The sequence below is a fragment of the Ciconia boyciana genome, chromosome 8 (assembly GCF_034638445.1).
Source record: "Ciconia boyciana chromosome 8, ASM3463844v1, whole genome shotgun sequence".
NCBI lineage: Eukaryota > Metazoa > Chordata > Aves > Ciconiiformes > Ciconiidae > Ciconia > Ciconia boyciana.
Genome location: NC_132941.1, coordinates 15,358,455 through 15,375,305, shown reverse-complemented (window position 1 = coordinate 15,375,305; position 16,851 = coordinate 15,358,455). Strand labels below are relative to the sequence as shown.

At 38.2% G+C, this 16,851-nt stretch overlaps 1 protein-coding gene across 6 annotated transcripts in view; it reads left to right on the top strand.

Annotated features, from left to right (window-relative positions):
- RAB27A (RAB27A, member RAS oncogene family) overlaps nucleotides 1-13,608 on the top strand; it is a 38,130-nt gene extending 24,522 nt beyond the window's left edge. For 4 of the 6 annotated variants that reach the window (XM_072870773.1, XM_072870771.1, XM_072870772.1 and 1 more), the window contains exons 2-7: nucleotides 1,766-1,801; nucleotides 3,748-3,920; nucleotides 5,640-5,725; nucleotides 6,499-6,602; nucleotides 7,364-7,487; nucleotides 10,192-13,608. In XM_072870773.1, coding sequence (XP_072726874.1) covers nucleotides 3,768-3,920; nucleotides 5,640-5,725; nucleotides 6,499-6,602; nucleotides 7,364-7,487; nucleotides 10,192-10,390 — 666 coding nt within the window. In that variant the 5' untranslated portion in view covers nucleotides 1,766-1,801; nucleotides 3,748-3,767 and the 3' untranslated portion in view covers nucleotides 10,391-13,608. The remainder of the gene's footprint in view (nucleotides 1-1,765; nucleotides 1,802-3,747; nucleotides 3,921-5,639; nucleotides 5,726-6,498; nucleotides 6,603-7,363; nucleotides 7,488-10,191) is intronic. The other 2 variants (XM_072870774.1, XM_072870770.1) reach the window with 1 other exon arrangement.
- Nucleotides 13,609-16,851: the final 3,243 nt, after the last annotated feature.

Genomic DNA, 16,851 nt, shown 5'->3' with positions numbered 1-16,851 from the left:
GGTTGTGATATTTTGTGTCCTGGAGGCAAAAATACGAGCCTGTTACGTTGATGCCTGTTAACGTGAAAGTACCTTGAACTAGGAAATCCACTGAACAAAAGCAGCACTTGCTTTGCAGAGCATCCCTTCTTGGCAAGCCACAATCTGGATGTATGTGTACGTGGAGGCTTCAGAGTGGCAGCTGTACAGGCACAGCTTAAGTGATGGCTGTGGGCATCCTGTCAGCAATGGAAAAGGCCAGTGGAGTTTTCCCGGCACTTGTTCATAGCCCCGGTCCATCTGCATGCTAAGCAAAGTGCAAAGCGAGAGCTGAATGGGATTCAAGGAGCGGTTTACAAAAGGCAAAAACCCCGGAGGGCTTGATGTGGAGCCTAAAACTGTGTCCATCAGTGAATTTTTTCAGCCAAGGAGTTCTTGCTCTTAGAAGCAAGATTTGGGAATGATCATTCTATAATGAATTGCGTTTTTTTTTCTTTTGGTGACCTGATGAATTCTAACTGTATCATCAATTTTTTCTGATTCTTCCTTTTCTACCTCCCACTCTCCTGATATACAAGGTATAGGAATTTGGAAGGAAAGACTGGAAGGTGTGAAGCTATAAAGCCTAATTTTAAAAAAAGCAAAATTGGAAGGAAAAAATGGCATGGGTTTATAGTAACAGGTCCACGACTCTTAAAACACAGCAGTTTTTGCTACGAATATACTTTGCTGTGAATATATTCTTATTTCTGTTGTGTGGAGCTGGATGAGTCTGGGCCCTAGGACTCCAGGTCTCGGAAGTAGAGGGTGGAGATCACTTTTTAAATATTTGTACAGGGAGGAGGACAAGGCTTGAACCTGCTATGAAAATAGCTGTTTGCATGTCTCCAAGGATAGGTTAACTGTGCAGAGTTTCACAAGAACCACTTCCTGGAGGTATTTGAATAATAGCTTGACATTATGGGGTGCAGTGAAAGGTGTGTGCATTTTGAAAGCCTAAGGAGAAAATTTCCTTCTCAAGCAGATCCTTTAGAAGGCATTTTTATGCCCTTTCTGTGAAGGCTTCTAGTCCTCTCTGTTATCTGCAAATTGTATGTGTTACCAGCCATATGGAGAATTGAGGGTTAAGTGGTCCAAATGACGTGGTGTATTTGTCTGAACAGATACTCTACAAATCAGATATGACACTAGGAGTACCTTTAGGTTTTACTTCCCCAAGGTCTAACCTTGACCTTTCTGTTTTAACCAGAGCTTTCACCCAGCTCTGTCCAGTGGAAGGGTGCAGCTGAACCATAACGGCTTCTTACAGCTCCAAGTAAGAGCTGTAGCGCCCTTTCTTCCTCCTTAAGGTCTTGCACAGGGCACAAGATAAATTAGCTTTCTTACAACATAAATTAGCAGTGATTAGGTGGCACTATCATTTTTATCTTTTACTAAAAGTATGTTCTATATGCCTATAGTTACCTAACAAAATACCAACAAGACAAGGCAATTACTGCTGTGCAAGTGGGATAGCGTAGTAAAAGACATGAAGCTAGCTTATCTTTGTATAATATACTGGCCCTAAGATTTGCATTTAAGCCTTTATAAGCAACAATTAATTTAGGGGTATTGAAGCTGAAAGAACACGTACTTGAGTAGAGGGGGAGCTTACACAGCCCTTTGCCCTTGGAGAACATCTGAGGGCGAAAGAAACACCATATCAGAGATGGAAGTCTAAATCAAAACCAGTCTTTAGTAAAAACCTCCTTGTTTGGTTTTTAAAATATTTTTCACTTTCTTCTAGTGCATTTCAATGAAAAGACCCTTGTAGAGCTACAAGGTAGGCGATCTGATTTTACTTTTTTTTTTCTTCCCCAACAGGGGGGAGGATTTAAAAAATGAAACAAAAACCCCAAAATCCCTTTTGCTGGTATGTGTGAGTGTGTCTAATGGATCAGGGCTTTTAATTTCTTCTAAAAATGTTCTTATGTCAGTGTGTGGCTGCCTGTTCCACTTGTTCATTTGAACATACTGCGCCTTCAGATCTGCATGGTGGATGCAGGCCTGCAGTTGTGGTATATTTATGTAAAAAGCTCACTGATAACTATTACTGTGTGGTTTTTTGTTTCAATCTTTTACTCTATTGCAAAACTTTGTATTAAAACACAACAGTGGAAAGTGAATTAGCTGGCTGTGGTGTGGTAGTGAGTGTGAACTCTGTCACCTAAAACCCCTTTCCTGCAAGGTTTTACTGTCATTGAGGGCATAATGTGAAATATGCCTTGGCTGGGGAAAGGGAGACTTCAAAACTGGAAATGGCAAAAAAGTGTCAGATGCTTTCCACTGACTCTTCAGTTGGAGAGTATCTGGGTGTAAATCTGACCATTGTCTGCGTTTGATCGTGGTAAGTCCAGTCATGGCTAAGTCAGCTAATCACAGTTCTGTCTTGTAACCAAGAGCAGTACTAACATGAAGTTGAAGCTTTAAAGATAGTTATGGTTTTAGCTTAATGGTGGTGATTGATGCCCATATACTTGAGATACAGAGTTTGTTCCAAACCTCAAGCTGTGAGTTGCTATTCAAGAAATGAATTGGTGTTTTGCCATTGATGCAAACTACTGCAGTGTTTGACTTGAATAATTTTATCTAGTTCAAGCTACAAATAGTTCCAAAAGTACTTATGTACAGTTGAAACAGCAGATTTTACTTTTTTTTTGTATTTTATTCCATCATCTATCTTATTTTTTGTATTTTGGTATCTATTTCCCTCCTTCATAAGAGGCAATTTAATGCCAGTTTTATGTTGCTTTTAGAATGGTTATTTTAGGCTTATCTTTTAATGTTCATTTCTTTGAAAACAACATAAGGCAGCTCTCTACTGTTTGTTTTGGGGGAAGAGTGGCTCAGTAGCTACTCAACAGGAAAGCACTAGTGCACTTACATCATTCTTTCTAGTATATATGACATTTGCCAGTGATTTTTGTTATACATTCTAGCTGTTACTGCACTTTGATCAGACTATGTCTAATATGGTTATTTTTTCAAAGGCACAAAAAGGATAGAGAGAAATTTCTTAAATGCGTACAGGCCACGGGAAAATGTGTGTGTCGTTTAATGGCAATTCAGAATCAAGATTTAGTTTAAATGATTAACTAGCATCATGATAAAAACTTTGAAAATTGGTCCTCTAAACAAAACCAAAAAAACCCCAACAAACCCACCACCACCAACAAAATGTTGCTTGGTTATTTTTCCTCCTGGTATGAAAAAACTTTTTCAAGCCTGAAAAATAGCTATTAACAGAAAATGATTGCCATTTTTATTTAAATATAGTGGGCAGTCTGGAAAAAAAAAAAATTTTTTGCATATGTTAATAATGTCACAGTGAATGTGAGGTCAGAATTGCGTTGCTGGTATGTTTCAGTAGCCTTTGCCAGCTTCCACACAGATTAAAATCAATTCTGCAGTTCATGTTCCAGATATCTTGAATATTTTGACCGTGATTTTTCAGTCTTTCCTGAAGAAGTTAAAATTGTGTTGCCTTCTCTTTGTAATAAGAGGAATGTGAGGAAAATTAACTATACATTTTTTTGAGTCACAGCTGAATTTGATACTGATAATTGGCATAATTGAGAGTTTAAGGCAAAACCAGTGTAAAAGAGTACAGAACTGGTCCCACTGCTGGATGCTTTATAGTTCAAGTAATGATTTGTATTTTAAACATTTCTCAAAAGAAGCCTTGGCAGAGGTGTTTACTAACTAATCCTTTTTGCTTTGCTTTTTAAGTTGTCTCCTGAATTCTCACTATGTCTGATGGGGACTATGATTACCTCATAAAATTTCTAGCACTCGGTGATTCTGGAGTAGGAAAGACCAGCCTTCTTTACCAATATACGGATGGCAAATTTAATTCCAAATTTATCACAACGGTGGGCATTGACTTTCGGGAAAAGAGAGTGGTGAGTTTTCACAAACTGTGTGCTACTTTTAAATGGTATCTGTCTTGGTGATGGCTAGAATCTATTTTTTAAAAATCTAACCTGCCGATCCTTATGTTACACATTTAATTAAGGCACATTAAGGCATTTAATCAATAGTTACTGTATACTTAATCTTGTGACAAGGAAATTATCTCATTTTACCTGGTTATTTTTGTCATTGTTGTGTGTTGTCCCCCCTGCATTTCCCCCAAAGTTAAAGAAAGAAGAGCTGATTCTGAGCAACTACTTCTTACTCCTCAGCAAGTGTTGATGAGTGTATCTACTCCATGAGTTCTGCACATACTAGTTGGAGTAGCACTTTTATTGTTGAACTCCCTTCACGAGGAAGCATTGGGCTGTCATAAAAATGTTTTTGCTGTTTGTGAACTGAAATGGCTAGTGAACAAAGACTGCAATGTTGATTTTTAAAACATGTGAAGGAAATGGGATAGCATGATACATGGAGCTGATCTAGTTTCCTAAGCAGTTACCACTACGAGAGAACTGTGAAAAATAAGGTAGGGGTTTTTTTTAACCCCTGAATTGTTATTAAACTAGGCAAATGTACTTTTGACATGAAGCTGAGCACTGCATTATGATAACCAATTGGATGCTAGTCCTTACTGCACTGAGAAATTGAGTTGGCACAAGTTTTTTTCATTCTTATGTAGAAGTGTAAATGCCTTTCAGTGTAGTCTGATGATTTCCCAAGTGTCCAGAAATCTGGATGGGGTCATGGGCATTGTGCAGACTGGCTTTTGATGGATGAGATGCACCACAGTAGTGGTAGAAGTAAATATCTTGGTGAAATGTGAAACTGGTCTCTTGAATAAGTATTCCTTTTGTGGGATAGTAAACAGGGTGGGTTTACTTGATCAGCTTATTTGATAACTCAGGATAAGATTTAGGTTTCACAACCTGAATCATATAATCCACAAATTCAGCAAGTTTATGTGTCTCTAAAGATAATGTTTGTAACTCTGGTAATCTTAGGTACAATGACAGTTGAAGGTAAAGAAGATGACCTAACATGAAGTGATCTAAACAAGAAATGAATCTAAACAAGAAATGAATCTAAACAAGAAATGAATCTAAAACTAACAGATACCCTTATTTATATTTTCATGCTGAGTAAACTCTTGAGCTTTTATTATTATCATCCAATTTCTGCTTTTTAAGCTGTGATATGATAAGATCTACCCTCAGCTCTTTTTCAGCAATCTTTTGGCAGCTAAGAAGAGATGTCTTTATGAGTATATTCTGTTTGCTAGTGAGGTTCTGCTAGTGGTACAAATTTATTGCCAGACTGTATGATCTGATTGTTGCTTTCTTATAATTACATTTTAATTTGAACATGATACAAGATAATAGCAAAAAATAGAAAATCAAAATACTAAAGTTAAGCTTACCTAATTAAACTTAATGGCTGCTCTAAATATCTTTTGGAGTCCATAGTCCATTGGATACTGTTTTTCCAGTTTCACTTTCACCCTTATCTTTAAATATTCAGTTGGATGCAAAATTAAAATGCAACCCATATTACTTTTGTCTTATAAAGCAGAGGGATTGAGTTGTAGTTGGAATCTTTGCATCGGCAATGCTAGTTTTGCTGCATTTAATGACTTTAAATGTCAGTTATTTTGTGTTCTATAGAGGCTGGACTGCTAACACTCAGTCTTGCAAATTTACCTTTTACAGGTGTATAGACCCAATGGGCCAGATGGCGTTGGTGGCAGAGGACAGAGGATACATCTTCAGCTCTGGGATACTGCAGGGCAGGAAAGGTATATTCTGTTCCCCCACCTAGCAAGTAAGGCAGTTGTCATCAAGCTAGGTGCAAATGGAACCGAGTACATGAATTCTTTTTATTGATTGTTACATTTTAATTGTATGACTCAAGATGGGAAAGTGCGGTTACTTTAATTTTAACAGTGATGGAAAGTTTCCTATGAATACCCATTAAATTACAACTGTAGCTTACAACTGTAGAACATTAAAAATGTAATTGTTGCTTTTTGTCTTTTGGAAACTTTCAATCTATTTTTTCATGGCCCATGCATATAGATGTTTTTAAAGCTTTTCTTTTTTTAGTTTTCCTTAAATTTCTGTAAATATGTTCAGGTCTTGGGAAAGTTAGACAGGTGAAGTCACCTCAAAGGATTCTTTTCTATTTGTCTGTCAAAAGACTAACATCCTAGTGGTTGATAGTCTTAAAATCAAGAACTGATGTGTATAGGGGACAAATTTCTGTTCGAAGTCTGAATTTAATTCTTATTTTAATTTCTGAATCTTGATCAAGTCGTGCTTCATAGTAGAAGACACTATCTAAAGCTCTCACGCTCGAGTTAAATGTCTCCTTGACTTCCTTAGGCCTCGATTAGGCCATAGTAATGTTAACAATTCTTGTTATCCTGTCCCTACATCAGCAAAACAATTATGATGAATATTTCATTCTAGTTAATTCAGTCTTAAGGTACCTCAATTTTATGACTGTATGCAATTATATTTTCAAAGTAACTTGTCAGATGAGCCAACTAATTTCATGTCGCTGGTCTAGGTTTCGTAGCTTGACAACGGCTTTCTTCAGAGATGCCATGGGGTTTCTTCTACTCTTTGATCTGACAAATGAGCAAAGCTTTCTGAATGTCAGGAACTGGATAAGTATGTAATTTCTTTATTCTGTCTTCTTTCTTCGTATTGGTGGGGAGGGGGGCTATGTATGTAAATATGAAGTCTCACTGAGAAATAGAACTGAAAATACTGTTTTTTATAGCTTTCTCAGTAAAAGAAAGTAAATGTTGCATTCATAACTGTAATAGCTGCTAGTGGTAGCTTCTAGCACTTACCTGAAATTCAGCTTTGACTACTGAACTTTAACCTTAACCTATACAAAAGCAAGCTGAGAGAACATCATATCCCTGACTCTAGTGATATTCAGTAATTTAAGTGTGTGGAAAGCCTATGCAAAACTCTATTTTGACTCACCTGAAGCTTTGTCAGCAAAACCTAATGGAAGGCAAATGTTACTAGGCTGGTGTATCTAGGCGAAGGAGTTCCCAAACTGCATCATCCATCAGGAGAGGGAAGTATATCTCTTCCTGGCAGCTCACTGAAGATGCTTGGTGAGCATAACTCCGTAAGCTACAAATACACAGCTTCTGTGCTGACTTTGTCAGGCTTCTGCTCCCCTGGCTTGTACCCTGGCTTTTTCACTAGGTACATGATAGTGGATGTCCACCTGTTCTCTGGCTCCTCAGTGCAATAGCAGAAGTCCTGTGAGATAACAGAGAACATACTTGTCTTCTGTCTTTCAAAGAGTCGTTTTCCTGAAGGACTTTGTGTCCCGTGAAATGTGGTAGTGTTCTTAGTGAGTTTTATGTGTTACAGTAAGTTGTGACCCCTATTCATGTTGCTGCTGTTAGGTCAGCTACAAATGCATGCATATTGTGAAAACCCTGACATTGTATTATGTGGAAACAAGAGTGATCTGGAAGACCAAAGAATGGTGAAAGAAGAAGAGGCTAAGGAACTTGCAGAAAAATATGGGTAAGTAACTTCCTTCCAGTTATTGCTGTGTTTAAAGCAGAATGAAATGTTTTCTGTAATGCCTTTTCTATATACTGAAAGGTTATTGTGAGAATAAGCATTTTAGAATGCTTAACTGGCTGGCATGATATCTTTTTTTCTGTCAGAGATTAATATTTTCTTCATTGCCTAAAAATTCATACTTAGTATTGCAATAATCTTGCACTGGAGATTGGTTAATCTTCTTTCCTTGGCAGTAAACAAAGTAAACTTTCACAAACATTCTGGAAAAGAGGTAGAATTTAGCTGGAGAGGCAGGTGAATGATGGGGGTCTAACTCTTTGCTCTTGCCTGTGCTGTAGCTTTCTATGGGGCACAGAAAATCCAGGTCTCTTACAAAGTAAAATTGGAAAGAGCATTTGGTGAGGTGATGAGTGTCACATCAGATTTGAGGGAAAACAAAAATAATACCAAGCAATGATATCCTAATTTACAAGCTGAATTGTTTTACAAAAGTTTGTTGTATGGTAGCCATTGTCTCTGGCATGGCTATGGAAACACGCAGCATCAGTTTCTTTGAGAGCCTTGGGACCCATTCACTGGTGTTTGGACAGCGTGCTTGCAGAGTGCTGGGTTCCCACAGAAGAGCAGTTTTGGTCCAGACCATGGTTCCCCTGTTCTCTGCTCCCTCCCCATTCAATCTTCCCTCAAATGTTCAAGCAATTTTGTTAGGACTGTACCTTAGGTGAATTCTTAGTGACTTAGCCTCATAGGGCTCAGCAGTGTTTTCCTGCAGGCATATGCACTCTCAGAGACTCTCAGTGAGTCTGAAAACCAAGTCAGACCAGCAGGAAGAAGGGTGGGTTTGCCCTTCCCCTTCCCTATAGGCACAAGGTCATGTGTCCCTAAAGGAACTATGTGAAATCTTTGTTCCTATCAGATACTAATTAATCCTATAGTACTCTTATACTCACTTAACTCTTCCATGGGTCTCATCTCTGGATTACATTTGCATTTCAGTGTGGATCAGAAGTGCACTTTTGAAGCAAATCTTCTGGTCCATTTATCGTGGTTTGATTCACATAGTGGAGCAGCTTTCTAGCATGCGAACTGGATTCCTTCTCAGTTGAAAACTAAACTAGATGATGTGCTCCAAGCAGTAATCTGCATTCAGTCTGAGGGACTAGATTAAAGCTGGTCCAGGTAAAGCCAAGGTAAAACCTACAAAACATGCATACTGTGAACACTAGGTCCTCAGTGCTAACTGCCTTGTTCTGCAGGTCTAGTCCTGTTGTGTTTCCTATCACATAGTCACAAATTAGCTTTCCTTGACCTTGAAGAGTCATTGGAGGCAAATCAGAAGCAAACTGTCCATTAGAGACAAATGGGTTTAGTGCAATATTACCTTCTTACTTTTTCCTTCTCCTGTGAAAATGCTTGGTTGAAGTCCATGTCACACACACACCAGCATTCGGTACTTTAACCAGCTGCTTGTGAAGGAGCAAAAACCTTTAAACAGCAGCAAATGGCATGTAGCCATTTCTTAAAGATTTTAAAGATCTCTGCATGAGACTTCACCTTCTGGAAATAATCTATGAAATGTTTATCTTCGTGGCTGAAAATGCCAACTTAATTTAGGAATAGGGAGCTAAAAGTCGAAGTTGTAGATCACGTCCAATCTGTAGGCAGTTACGAAGTTCTCTGCCCTGTAGAAGTGAGACAGGAGAGCTGCTAGGAGTCACTTACTTTCCCAAATGCTCCTGAGGGGAAGCAAGATAAATCCTGCTGCAGCAAACAGTCTTCTGGTAACAAAAATGTGAGATAGTGAATATCTTCTTTCTGTGGAAAGGCCTTGTACTGGTAAGTGATGTATTTTGAAAATGATTGCAGGAGACCTAAACACTGAGACAGTAATACAATATTTTTGACCACTCATGAAATCGTGCAAGTTAAGTAAGAAATACGTAAAATTATGAAGTGATTGTTTCCATCATTGTTGGGGAGTAACGCTAATGTAGCGGCTCTACCACCCCCCTGTGGGGAGCACTGAGCGCAGGTGGTCAGAAGCCTACAGACCTGCCATTGAAACATCCCGACCCACAACAGTAATGAATGCTAGCAATGTATTTTCAATACCAAGGTGCCCAGAAACCTTTTTTAACAAAGACACAGGTGGTCTGAGCAGTGGAATTTTTTTTTTTTTTGGTATGTAAGAGAGTTTATAGTTGAGGTGTTAACAGAAGAAACAGTCATCTTTTGTAGTGATAAAAGTACCACATTGCCTTGCCTGCAGGGGAATGTCCATACTAGCATTCCGTCTCTTGCAATGACACCCTAGCTGATGTAGATAGAAATCAGTAAGGAGAATACTTATGCACGCAAGGCCATATAAAGTAATTGCATCTCATGTGGGGAACGGAGCTGAAAAAAACAGATCTCGGGAGCATAACTTTGGGAACTCATACTGACCAGTGCCTCTGTAAATTGTGGACTCCATGATGTAAATTAAAGCTTATCCTTCTGCCCTACCTACAAAGTCAGCCATTTCATTAATTTCTTTTGCATTTCAGACCACTGACCACTTAGTCTCTTTCTGCTATGGAGTAGCAGTAACCGCGTTTGTGTGATTTCTCTTAGAAATCACATGTGGCAGTAGTCATGTATTGGTTTTGCTCCTATGAATATAAACTGTGTGATGCAAGTTTGTGTTCTTTGTCTTCTGCAGAATACCGTATTTTGAAACCAGTGCAGCTAATGGGAATAATGTAAGCAAAGCCATTGAAACTTTGCTTGACCTCATTATGAAGCGCATGGAACGGTGTGTGGATAAATCCTGGATTCCAGAAGGGGTAGTGCGCTCCAATGGGCACAGCTCTACAGAACAACTGAATGAGGAGCAAGAAAAAGGCAAATGTGTCTGTTAACTCCGTTACAATTAAGCTTAATGTATATGCTAAAGTATAGTACAGTTGCAGCTTAACTGTTTAACTTATGGACAAATCACATTGTGTAGTTATTTAATGAGCCCTATTAATTCTTGATACTAATTTTTGGTTTTTTCCTCTCAACGTTGACCTTTGCTTGCAAGGTATGCAGTTTATTAGTAATGGGACAGAGGTTTAATTTGGCGTAGCACTGGATATTACTCTAATTCTCTACTTTGGACGGAAGGGAAGGAGAGGAATTTTCATTACCAAATTTAGAAACACCTCTCTGTATGGGCAATGAGAAAGGGTAGGCTTCTGAATCGAAGGATTTTCAGTTGCCCTTTGAAGGCTCCATTAACTACACAGACTAGGCATTTAGATTAGATATTGTGACAGCTCTTAGTCTCTACTAACAGCAAGCTTACCAGCATGGTTCTTGAACAGTTCTTTGAACAGAAACATTCAATCATTTCATCAATCAATAACAATCTTAAAGAGCAAATCCTGTGTTTTCCACAAAAGCCTGGGAGTAGCTTTTCTATGCTCTGTCAAACCATCAGTTTTTAGTGATGAAAACCAAAAGAAAGATATTCTATATAGAATAAAAAACTACAGAGAAGCACAGGGGTGCCTATGTAGAGCACTTTGGGTATGTCATGAAATTGAACATGTAAACTACAACTGTGCTATATAAAATGTATCCAACACAGCCTATGAGACCTCCTGACATCATTTGAATTTCTAGAACATGCATATACATATATTTATATGTAAATGGCATAACTGTACATCTGTTGTTACGCTTCATTTATGTTAGCACTCATGTTTTAACAGGAACGTAGGGCAACCTAGATGTCAGCAAAATCTCATCAGAGCTAGTGCTTTGCACTGAATTTGTTTTACCAAACACAGATTTGGAACGTTTCTTCAAATTTGGATTGAAAAATGATTGATGATTGTCTTCTGGTGAGATGCAGCTAAAATACTAGTGCTGTCAAGATCAGTATTTCTATAAATTTATAATGCTCATTTTATTCTGCCAACCTTTGTGTCTTGTACATCTTGGTTATCATATATTCATTTATGGCTTGTTCATTTCCTTTAGGTTGTATTTAAAAAAGAATAGAGTTGCTTTTCTGTTTTTCCCCCTACGGATCACATAAATGTCAATTTTGGTTTCAGTGGATCATGTTACTCTTTGATTTTTATTTATTCATACAACCTAAGGAACAATCAGTATTTTTTGGGTCTTTTTTCCAGACTGATTTATAAGATGTCCCTACCAAATTGTTTTGTACCCTGGCAGAGGTTGTATAACTCTAAAGTATTGCCAATTAAAGTAATAACATGCCAAATTGAGTTTTTTAACAGACTTTCTTCAGCAGTTTGTTTACATAACTCAAAAACTATTAATTCTTTAGAAATTAGGTATTTATTTATTTAAACATTCTAACTACTGCAATTTCAGGCAATCATTGATACCAGTTGTGAACATGAATTGCAGCATAACAAATTTTTTGAAGGACCAAAAATGTTTCTAGAATAGGAGCTAATAAAACAATATATATATATTTGGTGTAGCCTCTGGTTATATTAATAATGCAAGAATAAGTGTTAAAACTTGGTTCTTAAAATATTTTACAAAGTAATGCATTGTTCTTTAACAAACACAACATGTAAATATTAGATTTTTATCACAGCCTACACAGAATATTTTGAAAGTGCAATATAATGTGACTGCTCTGGGGCTAGGACAGAGATTAAAGCAAATTATATTGAATAAATATAGGGGTTTTTTCTACTAAACAATATCAAGATTCTAAAACGCTTGTGGACCGGAGTTACTGTAGTTTAACTCAGAGTGCCTTTTGAAGTTAACATCATGTTTCTGACCAGTAGAGTATCAAACTCTACTGTAGGACACAATACATTTCAATGTACTTCAGTGTCTGAATTTCTTTTAATGTAACTCTTTGCTTTTCAGAGGGTTGCAGTGGAACTTTGTCATGCATTAACTTTAATGGGAGTTTTTGTGCTTATAGCTCCATCCAGTTCCTGTTAACAGTATTGGTAACAGTAAGCACCCAACTACTGAGCTGAGCTAAGTGACTACTGAAATGATGTAAAAATATTTCCTTTTGAATACTTATGTTTAGATTGGATATTAAATACTGAAACCGTCACGTTTTTGTCATGCATATTATATGTAACTATTTACTGTATAAAGAGAGTCTACATAAAATTGCTTTAATGTCAGCCTTTGAAATGTGCCATAAGATTTATGTTTGAATTATTCTGTGACAAAACTTTTGTTCCCTTTTTAGCGCTCATGAGAAATCATGGTAAATGTTTCTTGACAGTGAATTACACTATTCTTACTAGTCTAGCACTGGTTTTAAAAAAACAAACAAAGAAGAATTCTCATGTGATGAGAAACTGTTATTTCAAGAAAAGTTGTTTCCATCCAGTGTCAGATGAAAATGTTGATCTGTAACGGAACAAAGTTTTGGAAAGGATTTCCATTATGATGCTTTGTCTCAGGATTTGTTATTAATATAAAAGAGCTAAACATTCCTGATCAGAACCTTGTCAGCATTTGCTGAACTGAATTGTTACATTTCCTGTTGTCTCAGTTCAATATCAGTCTGTGTCCTTCTGCATGGTCTCTATGCGTTATGGTTTTTTTAGTTCAAATGTGTCTTAAGTTCTTGTCTGTGGCCTAGGTACTTCTTGATATTACCCTCTGGCACTGACCAAGCCAGTTGGATGGGGGGGCTGATGCATCCTGGGTAATGCCAGAAGGAGCTCAAACCCATAGAATAAAATAGAGGCAATACTTATGCATTCATAAGACATTCAGAAAGCTGCTAATGTGAGCATGTAGCATGTTCAGAGTGAAGGGAATCAAGTAATACATTTTGTAAAATATACTGCTTTCACAAAGGTAAGGAGCCTGATTTTTCAGAATAGCTGCTTCCATCAAAAGCAGTGTAGATTACCAGGTGGGTTATGATATGCTGGAGGGCACAGCTGCTATTCAGAGGTTCCTTGACAGGCAAGAGAAATGAGCTGAACTAAACCTCATTAAGTTTAACAAGGACAAGTGTGACTGGGTATTCCATCCAGGTTGGAATAACCCTATGCAGTAGTACTGACTGAAAAAACATTTTGCAGAAAAGGGAATGTGCATTCTGTTCAAAATCAGGTTGACCAGGAGCCAGAAGTGTGCCCTTGTGGCAAAGAAGGCCGGCTGCATTAGTAAAATGAAGGCAGCAGGCTGAGGAAGTAAGTGTTCCCTTATATTCAGTAATTATAAGACCGCATCTGGAGTTCTCTGTCCTATTTTGGACACCCCAGTAGAAGAAAGACATTGACATGCTGGAGTGAGTCCAACAGATGCTGCTAAGATCAGGGGCTGGCGCACAATGGGTAGGAGGAGAGAGAACTGGGTTTGCTTAGCTTTAAGAAGGGAAAGCTAAGGGAGACCTTTCTGCTGTCTTGAACTATCTAATGGGAGGGTATACAGAAGGTGGAGCCAGGCCCTTCTCAGAGGGCACAAGGATAGGAAAGAGGCGACAGAGAAAAGCTGGTGTATAGAAAATTCTGATTAGACATTAGGAAAAAATTGTCACCATACAAGTAGTCAGAAATTGGAACAGGAGCCAAGGGATGTTACGGAATGTCCATCCTTGAAGACACTAAAAACACAACTGGATGTGGCCCTGAGCCACCTGGTGTAATTTGTCCTGCTTTGAGCAGGACTTTGGTCTGGATGACCTCTAGAAGTGTCTTCTAACCAACATGATTATGTGCTCTATGGACCTGATCCTACAAGTGCACATCCCTGACAGTTGTCAGTTCTTTTATATGACTGTATATGACAGTTCTTTTACTTCTATCAGGAAACTTGGACAAGTACATAAATATTTGCAGACCAGAGCTTTGTTGTGAGTGTAAAGTGTTGAGATGTTTGGTGAAACAATTCTTGCTGTGGTAATCTGTGTCAAAAGTCAAACAAATGAGCCACTCAGTTTGCTGCAAAACCTCTTCTTCCAGTGAGGCTGTTTTTCAGCTGGATACCTAATTCTGTCTGTGAATAACTGTTAATGGAGCAGAGGTACATACTCTTTTTTGATTAGTCTGGATTCAGGCTCCAGCAGCCTTCAATCTTCAGATCAGGAGTAAGCACTTTCAATCCACAACATAATGGCTTGTACTTGAAGAGATTACCGCCTTGATAGGAAAAAAGGAGGGGGAAAAAAATCCAATTGTAAATGCTTGCAGTATCACTGTGCTCTCACATCCCATCTGTCTGCTGGAGGCGTTGGTGACAGTCTGTAATCCACAGTGTTTAAATTGTTGAAACCACCAAAGACTTCACATTACAGTATTCTGCCAGGAAAAAGCTGTCCTCAGCGAAATAAATACAGCCCATGGGGAAAAAAAGTCACCTGGGCAGGAAACTCAAAGTAATCAAACTGAAAAAGAAGGATTGCAATTGCATATGCCAAAGCACAGCAGCCCTAGACCTAAGCAAACTTGTTTACTATTTGGTTTTGCCTCTAGCTGTAAACTTGGTGTCTTCATAGCTTCCCTCATAAAATTGCTTTGTGTGTATGTGTCTCTACTATTTCCTCTTATCAGCTGGGTTGCCATCTTCTGTCACAGCCACAGAGCCTTCCCTCCAGCATGCAGCATGAGACTAATATCCTGTACAGTCCTATCTTGCTCTCTGTCTCTGAGTCAGTCCGGAGCTGTTGTTCCTTAGGGCTGGGGGTGAGTACTAGTCACCAGTCATATGCTCTAGCCTGTGTCTCCTGCAATAGGATGTGGCTGAGGTTTGGTTTTCAAAAAGATTGGAGACAAGTTCTGTGCTGATAAAGTTAGTGACTCTACTGTGCTAAAGCAATTTTTTTTCTTCCTTCCATCTTTCTTAATATAGCCCCAAGCTGACTGCCTTTTTTGTTGTTCTAGAAACCAGAAAGCAAAAACTGCCCTAAAGGCACATGCAATTCAACACATAGATTTTTCACCAAATACTTGGATAGTTAATTTCTTTTAAATGGAGAAGCAGGAATTGTGGTAGTAAAGCCTTATATGGTGAGTAAGATTTCAGACTCTGAGCTGGAACATCATCGTAAGATTGAAGAACAGAGAGAAGACCCTCTCCAATTCCAAATGTTTTAGGAAGGTACAGGGCCTAGCATTTAGGTCCTTTCACAATAAACAGGTAACTCTCTAGGAGGGGGAACAGAAGGAGTAATGGATTCCTTAGAGTAATGTGTGCAGAGCCATCAGTTTTAGACCATACTTCAAATTTTGCTTTAAAAATTAATTCCCCTGTAGAAGACTTGGATCTTACAAATATGGAAATCGAGCAGAAAGTGATTTGCCTGAATTCTAAAGTAAATCAACTGTAGATTTAAAAATCTATGTCTGACTTCCTTTCCTTTCCTTGGGTTACTGTCTCTATCCTTATGTTAATACTGAGCCATTTCAGCTTCATTCATTTTTCACACTTAGAACAAAGTTTTGCATTTATAATGAGAAGCCAGAAGGGATCAAACACAAGCTGATCACAAAATCTTTTAATTGGTATTTAATTTCCATACTAAGATATGAATGTATGTTTCAGGGAAGTAGAGTGTCATCTGGGAAAAAGAAAAGTCAGCTTACTTTTGAAGATGCAGTATTGTCTAATAGTTCATCCCAACTTTGTTTCTGTGTATGGGATTTTTGTTTGGTTAGTTTTTAAAATACTTTCATGAGCACGAGTATCTCTCAGCTTTCAACAGGATTCTCTCTGGTGAAATCACCAGACAGACCATGCTCTTGATACAATGGATTGTAGTTAGCATGTGTGTGGCTGATGCGTATATCCGGTGAATGAATGTAGTGTGTTTGTGGTTTTTGGCATATTACTGCTTTTGTAGATACTCTTCTCACCCTTTTCCCCCCAGTAATCTGTTTGTGTAATGATTTAGAAATTGTGGCTCCAATCAGCCAATAAATGGAGCTTTCTTATAGCTTCAAAGAAAGCACAGCAATGAGAACTTCCACACAAACTATAGTCTCAGCATTGTTCATGTGGTGGCCTTGTGGCCCAGTTTCTCATTTTTGGAGCAATAATCTCTCCCACATTTTATATATGACCGATCTGTTTTATTTTTATTAAGAGATCTTGCTAAGACATATAATAAGTCTCATGGTCCTCCTTGTATTTTATGACAGTTAAAGCCTGGCAAAGAAATGAAGACCAATTTGAAATGCTTACGCTACTCTACTACTCAGAGTTAAAACCAAACCAAACTCCCTGAATTAAAAAATGACACATTCTTCCAGAATTGCTCTCCTTGGGAGGAAGTGTGGTCTGGAGTGTGCTCATTTTGGTGAGGTGAAGGGTCAGTCCTATATCATGCTGCAAAGGGGTTTATGTCCAACAGGAGCTGTCTTTCCTA